The sequence below is a fragment of the Suillus plorans genome (genome assembly GCF_016647745.1).
Source record: "Suillus plorans strain S12 chromosome Unknown HD556scaffold_62, whole genome shotgun sequence".
In the NCBI taxonomy this organism is placed as follows: domain Eukaryota; kingdom Fungi; phylum Basidiomycota; class Agaricomycetes; order Boletales; family Suillaceae; genus Suillus; species Suillus plorans.
Genome location: NW_024537446.1, coordinates 268,242 through 280,661, shown reverse-complemented (window position 1 = coordinate 280,661; position 12,420 = coordinate 268,242). Strand labels below are relative to the sequence as shown.

General features: G+C 50.2%; 5 protein-coding genes across 5 annotated transcripts; 1 reads left to right on the top strand and 4 right to left on the bottom strand.

Moving 5' to 3' along the window:
- Positions 1 to 208: 208 nt before the first annotated feature.
- HD556DRAFT_1311658 (uncharacterized protein) lies at positions 209 to 1,969 on the bottom strand (the record flags this gene model as incomplete). Its single annotated transcript, XM_041300557.1, has 6 exons — positions 209 to 511; positions 572 to 1,102; positions 1,149 to 1,202; positions 1,281 to 1,469; positions 1,579 to 1,875; positions 1,928 to 1,969. 6 exons carry the CDS (start codon positions 1,967 to 1,969, stop codon positions 209 to 211), a joined length of 1,416 nt encoding a protein of 471 aa, XP_041156226.1.
- Positions 1,970 to 2,373: 404 nt separating this feature from the next.
- On the bottom strand, positions 2,374 to 3,305 carry HD556DRAFT_1447373 (uncharacterized protein; the record flags this gene model as incomplete). Its single annotated transcript, XM_041307261.1, has 2 exons — positions 2,374 to 2,907; positions 2,961 to 3,305. 2 exons carry the CDS (start codon positions 3,303 to 3,305, stop codon positions 2,374 to 2,376), a joined length of 879 nt encoding a protein of 292 aa, XP_041156225.1.
- Positions 3,306 to 3,410: 105 nt separating this feature from the next.
- HD556DRAFT_1244366 (uncharacterized protein) lies at positions 3,411 to 5,842 on the top strand (the record flags this gene model as incomplete). Its single annotated transcript, XM_041298442.1, has 3 exons — positions 3,411 to 3,887; positions 3,938 to 4,159; positions 4,277 to 5,842. The coding sequence occupies 3 exons, from the start codon at positions 3,411 to 3,413 to the stop codon at positions 5,840 to 5,842; spliced, it is 2,265 nt and encodes a 754-aa protein (XP_041156224.1).
- Positions 5,843 to 7,777: 1,935 nt separating this feature from the next.
- On the bottom strand, positions 7,778 to 8,011 carry HD556DRAFT_1244325 (uncharacterized protein; the record flags this gene model as incomplete). Its single annotated transcript, XM_041298435.1, has 1 exon — positions 7,778 to 8,011. One exon carries the CDS (start codon positions 8,009 to 8,011, stop codon positions 7,778 to 7,780), a length of 234 nt encoding a protein of 77 aa, XP_041156223.1.
- Positions 8,012 to 10,050: 2,039 nt separating this feature from the next.
- On the bottom strand, positions 10,051 to 10,687 carry HD556DRAFT_1400549 (uncharacterized protein). The gene has a single exon (XM_041303812.1). The coding sequence runs from the start codon at positions 10,490 to 10,492 to the stop codon at positions 10,136 to 10,138; it is 357 nt and encodes a 118-aa protein (XP_041156222.1). The 5' UTR covers positions 10,493 to 10,687; the 3' UTR covers positions 10,051 to 10,135.
- Between the last annotated feature and the right edge of the window lie 1,733 nt (positions 10,688 to 12,420).

Below are 12,420 nucleotides of genomic sequence, written 5' to 3'. Positions count from 1 at the left end.
CGAGAGGCTCAGGGAATACTCTAAAATGGCAAGTCCGCTGCAGATGCAGTCACATACTTACGCCATCGATAAGATTGTTCACGCGATAGTATCAATCAGATATCGCAACAATGTATAAACGATTAGCAAACAAACATTAAAGCCTAGTCTACTCGAACACCCGACGAACAACACTACGATTCATGGATCAGAAATTCAGAATAATACTTTACTGCATCTCGGCAAAAATATCATCAACGAGCTTATCTACAGCTGCCCTCTGCGACGGCGACAGGCTGTCCAAACGTTGGACGATTGAATCGAATGTTGCCCTATTGTCCTCGACGACAAATTCTGATTTGCCGTTCAAGCCGTTAGCATGCTCCTGCAGTGCCCAAACTAAGATTGTGCCAGAGAATGCAATGATATTGTTGAGATCCCGCTTGTTTGGGTCAATCCAGCGGGACAACCTCTTCTCGTGCAATACGCGGCTGATTATGCGGAAGAGGGCAGGGTTTCCAAACGCTGCATTCTATGAAGTCCAAGTCAGACTTTGGAAACAGTTATATCTGAAACTTTGAATGGGACTTACAGTGTCTGGATCGTCGAGGTAAGCGAAGCCAATGCAGAGGCTATCAATGTAAATCTTCTGGTGCACCAACTCTTTGCCCCGCTCACTGATAGGGAGCGCAAGATCAACTGCGGATCGACCTACATCTTTGAAGATACTTCGGATGGTGTTCGGAATGGTTTTGAGCTTCTTCAGCTCGGTCTTTTGGCTTTCAACTACCCATGCGTTGACGGAGTCCATTGTCGATGATGATGAATGCGTCTCCACTCCCTTATTGAATGCGCGCTGCGCCATGTCCTTTAAATTGTTGCTTGCCACCATCAAGTTGTTGAGAAAATCCCTCTTGAATACATTGCGAGCGCTGTCAACAATGCGCGAGGTGGTGACTGATGACGGTGGAGGTGGTTGGGTACTGTTGGATGCGAGAGGTTGACCACTAATGGCAGGGTAACCCAAGCCTGGTTGGGCTATGTGACCCGTGCCTGCGGGTTCTACAGGAGGGAGGCACAGGTGGACGGGCTTGCGAATGGCTCTCGAGGATCCAGGTACAACCTAATATTTAGATTAATCAACGTTGATTACTATACAGAAGACATACCCGAATCACGCCAGTTGAAAATTCCTCGCCCCGTATCAGTTCACCTGGTCTTGGCTTCGCATATGCCATGACGAGGCGATAGGCTTCATATGGTGCTGCTCGACTCACTGCACGTACTGAAGGGACACGTACCAATGTGTCACTGTGGCCTGGCCGCATCCTCAGGCCTGACCTGTAGCTCTCGACAGCCTGGTGGACTCCTTCCACATTGAGCATGGGAGTCTGCACACGGGTAGTGGACTGTGTGGGTATCTGCTGCTGAAATCGAGTAGGTGGTACGGTTGATGGGCCAGCTATCGATTGCTGGTTAGAGGGAGGTATCTGCGGGGCCATCCGTGGCAGGAATTGCGTAGGTGTTATGGTCGATGGGCCTGCCATCATGTCCCGGCTAGGAAGGTCTGACATCTGTGGGAGCCACTGCTGCACGAACTGAGGATGGGCCGCCCCTCATGTCCCAGCTAGGAAGGTTCATCTGCGGGGGGCGCTGCTGTGGGGACCGTGCATACGATGCCATCGATGGACCAACTGTCGTATCGTACATATATGGTAGCCCCTGCTGCAGGGATCGTACATATGGCACCGGCCTTGGTTGTGGGGGGGGCGCGGCTGGTGGCTGCATAGCCAGTCTGGATGGTGCTACCGGACGCTCCATGGCCAGTCCAATCTGAGTGCTAGCAGTATTTCCACATGGGTTCTTCCCTGTGGACTCCGGGTATTTCGGTAATTGCTAGAAATTTGTTAGTTTGTAGCGATGCAATGATAAATAATTGATATCGCACCTTTGACTTCTGCTTTCCCTTCGATGCCTTCTTGGGAGGCATACTTAGAGAGAGCTGGAAAAGCTGAGGGCAAAGGGGAACAGAACTAAACTTATAGCGGCACTGGCCGTCGACAAATCAGACACATGTTTCATTGAGGCAGCAAATCGAGGGTGGAAGCTAGAATTCAGTCTGAACACTCATGGTGAACATGTAATTATAACAGGTGTGATCAGTCAAGCGCTACAAAATTTGATACAAGAAGGGAAACACCGTCTACACGTTGTCGAAACACAAGACACAGACATGTCATATGCAGTACACTGAATTGTCGGGAAATAGAAGGGTAAACAGCGGGACCCCAAGCTACATGCAGATCGGTTAAGAACATGGTATCGATATATACTTGATCACTGTAGAAATAAATGTAAGCGCTTAAATATTAGTAGAAAAATGAGGGGGTTACCTCAAAAACTCGCTTCCAAGGCAAACCCTTCACCTTTGACGCCCGATCCGTCGGAACTAACTTCTGATCTGGGCTCGTCCCAGTCTTCGTCATCATCATCTGATTCAGCGCCATTGACGAAGGGGTCCGTGGAATATTTATCCTTGGTGATCAGCTGGTTGGGGTCATGGAAGTTGTGATCGACTGCGAAGGCCTCGAGTTGATTTAATTGCTCCTCTGAAATACTGAATGCTTGTAGCTCCTCCTCGTAAGTTCCAACACCAAAGTCAAAGTCATCTTCAAGCTGGTTTGCGTGACGGTGGGTCATGAACCTTTCGAACAGGCGAGCTTCATTGGACGCTGCAACGTATTCCCAAGCATTCTTCTGCTGAAGTAGGTCAAGAAGTCTTTTATGACGCTCAGTCTCCTCTATCTCCCACGCAGTCATAAGGAGATGCAAGCGTGACTTTTCACGAGTCGCTTGCTTTGCAGAAACAGCTTGTGTGATAGTCTCCTCATCCATGCTCTGCAACCCACGTCGAAAAATAGCAGCAGCCTGTTCATTCTTATTAAATGCCACACCATAAGATAGATAAGCATTGAACATACCGCCTTTGCATCAGTTAATGATATATCAGCGTGATCATTCCTGAGTATTGACCTCCTTGTCCAGCGCAGTTCTGGTGCACTTGGCCCAGCAGGGCGTGCATAAGGAGTAAATTTCGATTTTGCACGGGTTGTATACTGAGAGAGGCGGCGGACAACGCCATGGGCTGGAAGAGATGGAGTATAATCCTGAATGATGCGAGGGCTCACAAAACAATCGTTTAAATCGTTGGGCGGGGTAAGTGGTCTGTTGCTTGATGGAGGAGATGAGCTCTGGGGGGGAGATGAACTCTGGGGGGGAGATGAACTCTGGGGGGGAGATGTATGGCGTCGGTGAGTAGATATCATGATATGCGTACCGACTGTCAGCAGTCAAAAGCGGAAAGTATCGGAGTTTAAAAGACTTGGAGGAATTCAATGCAATCAACGCGGATCTGGAACGCTTGTACCACAATGAACGATGTTCCAGCGGACGATATTCCTTGGCCTCAGCAGATCATTTCTGATAATGCAAGAGATCCTGCCGTGACCTGCCCTAACTCAGACTGCCGACAACATTTTCCATCCATTCATGACTTGCTTTCTCACCTAAACCACCCAACTGAGACATGCTGGCCGTCAGGATCTGAAGGACACATGGCCAAGCCTCCTGCATTACGTGGAACCCGCAGACATCACGATGGGCAGTCTGGAGTCGATGAGACCATGGATGATGAATTTAATCGGACCGCTCAATACCATCCATTATTGGGCTATGTCTACGGAGAAGGACAGAACATATTTCAGCAAATTCAGAACGATGAACATGAGCCAAAACGGGTGAAAAATATGTACTGGCCCTTTCGCGATCGTGGAGAGTGGTCACTCGGTAAATTTTTAGTTGAGACCATGACACAGACAGAGATTGATCGTTTTCTCAAACTGTCTTGGGTATTTTACATGATCTGTCCGTATACTACTTGCTAACTCTACATTATCAGTTCGATGTGAAAGATAAGCCCGCATTCTCGAGTGCTCGAGAACTATTGTCCTGGATGGACCTTTTACCTCCCGGGCCGAAATGGCAGACCACACAGTTTGAAGTCCAGGGGTACACCACTGCCGCTCCCATTCATCTAATATGGCGTGATGGCCTTGAAGTCGTGAAGAGCCTCTTTGGAAACCCTATTTTTGCTCAAAATATGTCTTTTGACCCTCTGCATGTCTGGGAGGGTGCGCAGCGAGAATATGGAGAGTGGTTCACAGCAAATCGAGCATTCTCGACACAAGTATGTGCTTTTTTTCTGTATCGTCACATTCTTAACTATCGACTATTCCAGGATCAGCTGCCTGAAGGGGCGACTATCGTGCCCATAATAGCTGCATCAGACAAAACACCAGTCACAAGACAGACGGGCGGTCTGGAAATGCACCCTCTTTTCCTCACTATCGGCAACATCGACTCTGACGTTCGTATGAAGGCTACATCCCACGCTTGGCGATGTGTGGCGTATATGCCAATCCCAAAGTTTGAAACACATCCCGATTATCATATGATTCTGAAGTCGCGTGTCTGGCACAAGTGTGTCGACTTAGTCTTTGCCGGCTTAAAAGTCACAGCAAAGGTCGGCGAGTTTATGCCTGACCCCTTCGGTGAACTTCGATATTGCTTTACCCCTCTTGTCGCTTGGATTGCAGACCTTCCAGAACAGTTGATGATCGCCTCTGTGTCAAAGAATGCTTCCCCCATCACACTGGCCACTCACAAGCAATTCGGGGATGCCAACCATCACGATCCTCGCACAGCAGAGCATACTCTGGAGCTATTGTACATTCTCAGCCAGTCAATTGACCCATGGAATCTTGACCGGTTCCAGAAGAAGTCAAAGGAGCTTCTCCTTCTAGGCGTTCATCTTCCGTTCTGGCGCGACTGGCCACTTACCCAGGTTTCTATTTTCCTTGTCCCTGAAATCCTTCACACCCTGCACAAATTTTTCTTCGACCATCTGTTGCAATGGTGTAAAGAAGTGGTTGGAAATGACGAGCTCGACGCACGCTACAAGAGCCACCACAAACGTATCGGCGTGCATCACTTCTCTTCTGGGATCTCACATGTGGCACAGATGACTGGACGAGAGCATCGTGATATCCAGCGCACCATCGTCGCCATGATTTCGGGCGCTGCTCCTCCTGAATTCGTGCGACCTATTCGTGCTCTCATCGACTTCATGTATCAAGCACAGAACCCCATCCATACGGAATCAAGCATCGAAGCAATGCAAGCGTCACTTAACGAATTCCACAATTGCAAGGTGGCGATCCTGGAAGCTGAAGCACGTCGGGGGAAAAGCAACGTCAAGGAGGATTTCTACATACCAAAACTCGAACTCCTTCTGAGCTTCGCGGAGGCCATTAGGAACAACGGTGGACTTGTTCAGTTCACTGCGGATGTTAGTGAACGGCTTCTAATCACACATTGCAAAAGCCCGTTCACGAGAACGAGCAAACAGAAAGATTTCGGGGAGCAGATCGTCCGCATCCTTGATCGTGAAGAGCGGATGCGGCAGTTCGATCTATATCTCCTCCTTCGCCAACACAACCAAGCTCTCATTAATGCCGTTGTCGATGAAGATGAAGAAGTATGCGCCACGGACCCGACAATGGCATGGGTTTCTCGTGTCGCCCCCGACGAACAACATCATTTCAGTGCCCCCAGGCCCATACGCAATCATTTTACCAAGGGCATCCTCTCCAATAGTGCCAACGCAGCGCTTACCGTCACTCGCTCTCCTGATGGCTCAAATCTCAGCTGGCCTGATGTGATGCACACCTATGGACTCCCTTGGTGGGAACTAGAACGAGACGAGTCTCAGCGTGTGATCAAGGACAATGCTGAATATTATTAATACCTAGAATGAGACGAGTCTAGGTACATGTTAACAAGATGTACGAACGATACGAATATTGAGAGTACTCACCTCAGCGTGTGATCAAGGACAACGCTGAGGTGTTCTGCAAAAATGACGCTACTGATATACGAGTATGGAGGATCTGTGGCTGAGTGTCGAAGGTGAAACTGTACAGTACGTAGTGCATGGTGCAAGAAGATAACGAGAACATAGCGCATGTAACGTATGGTGCCAAGATGAAGAAAGTCTGAAAGAAGACGTAGGATTGCCCGACATGCCAAGATAAGGAATGTCTGAATGAGGACGTACGATTGCCCCAATACACCCCCTCACCGAGACACTAGCGAGAGGTTGGAGACATGTTTCAAGAATAGTGGACGCACGAGAGCCTTCGTAAGGATGTCCGCGGTGTTGCGATGAGAAGGCAACCATTTGAGGAGGAAGATGCCCTTCTCGACGTACTCACGGATGAAGTTATAACGGATGTCGATGTGTTTGGAACGGATATGATTCTTGGCCTCGACGGACAATGAGATAGCGCCGGTGTTATCCATGTAGATGACAATGGGAGTGAGGTATGTGATGTGGAGCTCATTGAACAAGGAGCGCAGCCAGAGTCCCTCCTGAAAAACGTGAGTCACGGCCATGTACTCAGCCTCCGTAGACGACAGCGCATGAGTGGACTGCTTCTTCGATGCATGTGCAATCAACCCCCCGGCGTAGAACCAAGCATACCCCGAGATTGAAAGACGATCCTCGGGGTTGCTGGCCCAGTCGGCATCGCAATAAGCGTGGAGGCCTTCGTCGACACGGTCACCCCCATAGTGCATACGCACATTGATGGTGCCGCTCATATATCGAAGTAGGCGTTTAGCAGCTGCATAATGGCAGGGAGACGGGTTCACGTTGTGCTGCGCGAGGGAATTGATAGCAAAGGAGATGTCAGGACGCGTGCAGATGGAGAGGTACAACAACTCTCCAACCAGCTTACGGTAACGAGAGGGAAGGTTTGGAACGACGTCGTATGCATCAGACGGGCGACCGAAAGGGTGATTTGCGTCCAAAGGGAGGAGGACGGGGTTACAATCAAGCATGCCATACTCATCGAGCAGGTAGCTGATGTACTCTCCTTGATGAAGCCAGAGCCGGCGTGCCTCGCGGTCCCGTTCAAACTGGATGCCAAGGAATTTCTGCACCGAACCTAGGTCCTTGATGCCAAAGCGTTCATGGATTCGGCTCTTAACCCAGTGAAGGAAGCGGCGTGAATTGGAAGTGCCGAGGCCATCGTCGACGTGAAAGCCGATGATGCAGATGACGCGAGTGCCCTCCTTGAGGACGTCGTCGTAAACAAATACTGCGTAGTCGACAGCGCACCGAGTGAATCCCAACTCCCTCATGATAGCACACACTTCCTCATACCACTCCATCGCCGATTGTTTGAGGCCATAGATAGTCCGTAGCATGCGCCAGACCAAGACCTTCCAATCGCCGTCCTCGAAACCTTTTGGTTGACGCATGTAGATCTCTTCTTTGAGGGTACCCCAGAGGAACGCGCGCTTAGCATCGAAATTATCCAGTTCCCAATTGTTCTTGCAAGCCAGGGCAGAGATGAGGCGGATGGATGACGTCTTGAGAACCGGGGCAAATGTCGCACCGAAATTGACGCCTGGAATCTGTGAGAAGCCTTGCGCAACAAGGCGCGCTGTAGGGATTCATTTCTGGCTGGGCTTGTAGAGACTGTTTTTACCTTACCTTATGTTGGCACTTTTGTAGCTTACATAAGGAAGTAATCTTTTCACCAGTTACCAGTAGGAGTCAGAGTACTAAGCAGTTTTTCATGATATTTCCTCTCCTCTGAGCCTTGAGCCTGGTCCAGAAACCCTTTAGGGTCGAATAGCAGCTAGGTTCTGCAAGACCCAACATTGTTCAGACTCACTCTCTGAATTGTTGTACCTTCAGCGCTTTATACGCTGAACCTCCCTTGTTGTCCTCTTTAAATTCCAGCACCCATCTATTTCCTATTGCTTTGCGTCCCTCTGGGAGCGGCACGACACGGTAGACACTCATCTCCTTCATGATTCCGAGTTCTGCTTGCATAGCTGACAGCCACTCGTTCCTGTCCGGACGCTGCATAGCCTCTTCAAACGTAGCGGGCGGTACCTTCATGTCGTAGTCCGGGCTGGAGGGATTGCGACGTCTATCGCTGCGAATGCTGATGTTAGCTTGCTCTTCGATGATGACGTTGACGACGACGTCCGGTGTGTCTACGTTAGGTTCGATGTCGGCAATGTCTGGATGGGCATCAGCAGGGGCAGGAAGGATGGACCCAGAAACTGAGTTGTCAGCAGTAGGGAGTGTGATGCTTTTATCGGCGCAAGCTAGCCTTGATTCTCGTAGATTCTCCAGTCTGGCCTTGGAAGAAGCCATTTCTTCGGCATAAGCTTGGCCGGCCTTGGTGACTGTGCGAGTGCGAGATGAACGCTGTGGAGCTGGAAGAGACGGTTTGGGGGCGATGGACATAGTGGGATTAGGCGACGTTGGAACAGTGGAGTTGACATCATCATCGTCGGAGTCAGAGTCGTAGGTAGTTGTGACGGATGGGAAGTTTTCATCAAATATGACATCACGAGCGGTGAAGAAACTCCCAGTGTCTTTGTCACGAAGGCGATAGCCTTTGACGCCGTCGGGATAGCCTAGGAAGATGGCTCGTCATGAATGAGGCCCCAACTTGGCCTGCAGCTCAGCGGGAACCCGCGCAAAGCAGCGAGAACCAAAAATACGGAGGTGCGAAAGATCAGGTTTCCGACCGTTGACGAGTTCGTATGGGGTTTTGCCTGGAGGCAAGACACTTGATTCACTCCGGTTCCAGAGGTAACAAACCGTTAATGCAGCTTCCCCCCACAATGTTGTTGGCAGGCGGGCTGTTTCCAGCATTGCGAATAAGCGCCCCTCGATGGTGCGTATCGCTCGCTCAGCCTTGCCATTCTGTTGGTGAGCGTAGGGAGCAGAGAGCTGTCGCTCTATACCTGCTTCAACGAGTGACTCAGTGAAAGCTGCGCTAATAAATTCACCCCCATTGTCCGAGCGAAAGACTTTGACTGTGCGTTCGGCGTGATTCTCCCATCTTTTCCTGACGAGGGACCATGCTTCCAAAGCCTGGTCCTTGGTAGCTAGTAGCTGTAGGTTGAGCAAGTTGGTGTGATCGTCGAGGAAAATAATAAAATGATGTTTGCCGTGTGGAGTCGCAATGGGAAATGGCCCGCATAAATCGGAGTGTATGAGGTCGAGCATGCGAGCGGCACGTGGAGTCTCAGAGGACGGGTAGGGTTTGCGAGGGTGTTTAGCCATAATGCAAGGCTCACAACGTTGTAAAGTCGTGGAAGCATCTACCTTGATACCCGTTGCAAAGACAGGAAGGCGTTTGACTGCTTCTCCTCCTGGATGTCCCATTCGTGCGTGCCATAGGTCCCAAGTCAGAGGAACGTGAGCGAAGGCCGAAATCTCTTCAGGATACTTGGTGCGAATGGACAGTGTATCTGGAGTGAGGAATTTGAGATCGACGAAGAACAAGTTCCCGAGCATGTGCAGGGTGCCAAGTGCTTCGTTATGGTAGACTAGTTCACAACGTGCAGGATAGGGTTTAAAATTGCATTCCCAACCCTTTTTCAGCATGTAGCCAACGGAGAGTAGGTTGATGAGTGCACCCGGTGCGTGGAGGCAGTGCGTGAGACGAACGCGGCTAATTCTCCCGTTAATGGTAAGTTCCGCTATGCAATCACCTCGTCCGGATGTTGCAAGTGTAGTGCTGCCGTGGTCCGGTTCGGTCCGGTTCAGAGGGTCATAGAGGAGAACCAAGAACCGGACCATTGGTTCGGTTCTATGAAATGTCCGAACCCAGAACCGGACCACAGAGAACGGTTCTCTATGGTCCAGTTCGGTTTTTTTGGGGTCCGAACCCGAACCGGACCCAAAAATTCAGTAGGGAGCACAGGTAGAAGTTCGAGAGTTTTCTCCTGCATCTACGAAGGTGGGTAGAGACCCTATGGTAATATCTTTGAGTCGAGTCGTGTGCGCGTTAAATATGAATGATCTGTCAGGATAAGCAGCGGTCAATTTGCAAGATATCATTTCGAGTGTAACAAGCACAAGGCATTAACACAGAATACGAGTAATGAGGGAGACAGTAGGTGCTGATAAACTGCTCTGTGTGTGTGTGAACGTGTAGTGAGTACAAGGCGAGACCGGAGTAGATGATGTGCTCAATGGCAGGGTGCAAAGTTAGGAAGTTGGTCAAATATGACTTATCACAGCTTCAAAACGAGCTTTCCCGCTCGTAACCTTCATCTCAGTCCAACGGGTTTTGACGTTTGAAGTTAGGGTCCAGAACTGTTGCAAGAAAATACGGTCCAAAGCGCCACCCGCAAGCGTTTGCGCCATCGTGGAAGTGGTGAATGGTGGTGGCTGGGAGTGTGCAAAGACGCAGGTAACATGGCAGGCACTTGTTGTTGTGCCGCAGTCGATGGTCTCAATACCAAGCGACATCAAGAAGTAGGAGGGCATGAAAGATGGGGCGTGGCATGAGAACAGGTGGGAGAGAGTTAGCACGAGAGAATGGGCACAAGAGGACAGGTACGAGAGAGTAAGCATGAGAAAACGGGCGCAAGATAGCGAGCACAAGCAAACTTGGTCTTTGTCGGCGCGTTGATTTTAGGGGTGGAGGCGGTGGTTTCGCAGGAGTGGGACGATGGGCTTGCGGGAGGAGTTGCACAACGAGACGTGTGGTCTGATTCATCAGTTTGAACAGTGCATATCATGACTTACCTTGTCAATGGGCCTCTGCATTTGATGGAAACAAGTAAATCTTGAAGCTTAAGAATCCCTGAGGCCAAAGTGGATCATCAAAGGAAGGTGTCAAGGCGTGCTTCAACAATGTGGCAAGCTTCTTTCGGTTCGCGGTTCGGAACGGTTCGGGGCCGGTCCGAACCAAAGTCGAACCGTCCGCCCAATGGCAGAACCGAGAACCGTACTATGGTCCGGTTCTGGCTGACACCTGGACCGTGGACCGAACCACAGGAGAACCGGACCAAAAGTCCAGTTCGAACCATGGTTCAGGACCGGACCACGGCAGCACTATGCAAGTGTGCCATGATTGGCTGTCTTGACGGTGACCCTTGCTTCTTCAGAGTACGTCCAGAACACGTCGCGGTTCGTGATGAGAGTAGAGGTGGCCCCAGAGTCGAGAATAGTGGAGAGAGCTTGTCCTGCGATGCACACTATGTCTTCCGCACTCATAGTTGGTGTGTCTGAACTGATTTCTTCGATGGTCGCGCAGGCAAGTTCTCGTGGTGGCTGTGAGGGAGTGTTCGTCTCGGTGGAAGAGGTAGGTTGCTGTGAGCCTGATTTTGAATCAGTTGCTGATGCTGCGACCTCCTTCTTAGCTTTACTGCCTTTCTTCCCCCACGAGCTCTTGGCTCCTTCAGCACCTCCACCGGGCTGAAGACAGTGCTCTCGGTCATGTGTTAAAGAGTGAGGTAAGCCGACGCAGACGGGGTTGTCGCATGGCACCCCCTTGGGGTTGTACTTATGCACTCTAATGCCATTTGCAGGATTGGTTTTTGTGTCGATCCCGGAATGCGATCCGCTAATAGCGTTTGCATACTCTGATCCCGGTTTGGCCATTTTCAGCTGACTTTGCTGACAATTGGCTTCCTCCGAAAAGGAGGTGGCTATGGTTTGGAAGGTGATTTTCGGTGGGACAGGAGGAGACGTTGTAGTAGTCGTTGAGGAGGATGCGCTGACCGTTGTGGTTGAGAACATTCCAATGGTGAGTCCTCGAAACACGATCCATTGCGGCGAGTCGGGTAATCCGTTGAGCAGCATGAATACGGCTTCCTCATCTGTAAACACGACTCCCATTTCTGCAAAACGCCTTCGGCCATTCTCTAACACGCCGAGGTAACGAGGGGCATCCTCTGCATCCTTCAGCTTCTCAGCGAACAATTGCGAGCGAAGTTCGAACTGTGAAGTGACATCAAGACGCGAGAATCGTTGTGCCAGTAACTCCCATTGTTCGCGTGCTGAAAGAGATTCGTCGAGCATATTTTGAACGACTGGAGAAAGCTTGCGGCCAATAATGGCCTTAGCCTGTGCGTCTTCCTTTATCCACTCTTTGATACTCTTCCTTTCATCAGCTGTAGGCTGACTTGGAGTAACGGCGACAGGAAGAGTGCTCGCATACTCGGCATAGTCGTTTGGATTTGTGCCCATGCTACAGTGGTTCCACAATCCCTCACCAGCGAGTGCGAGTCTTACTGACCTACGCCAACTCGAATACGTGTCGGCGCCTGTCAACTCGATGATGTGATCGAGCTTTCCCATAGCAGCCAGATGTACGAGTTCGAGGATAATAGCAGTGAGCGTGTATGATTAATCCTAGTGAGCTTTTTGATGAGTTCGAATATATTCGAGTTCTTTCCGTGTATTCTGAGTGTATGGCTCAGGGCTCATAACCTGGTGGGAACTAGAACGAGACAAGTCTCAGCGTGTGATCAAGGACAACGCTGAATATTATTAAT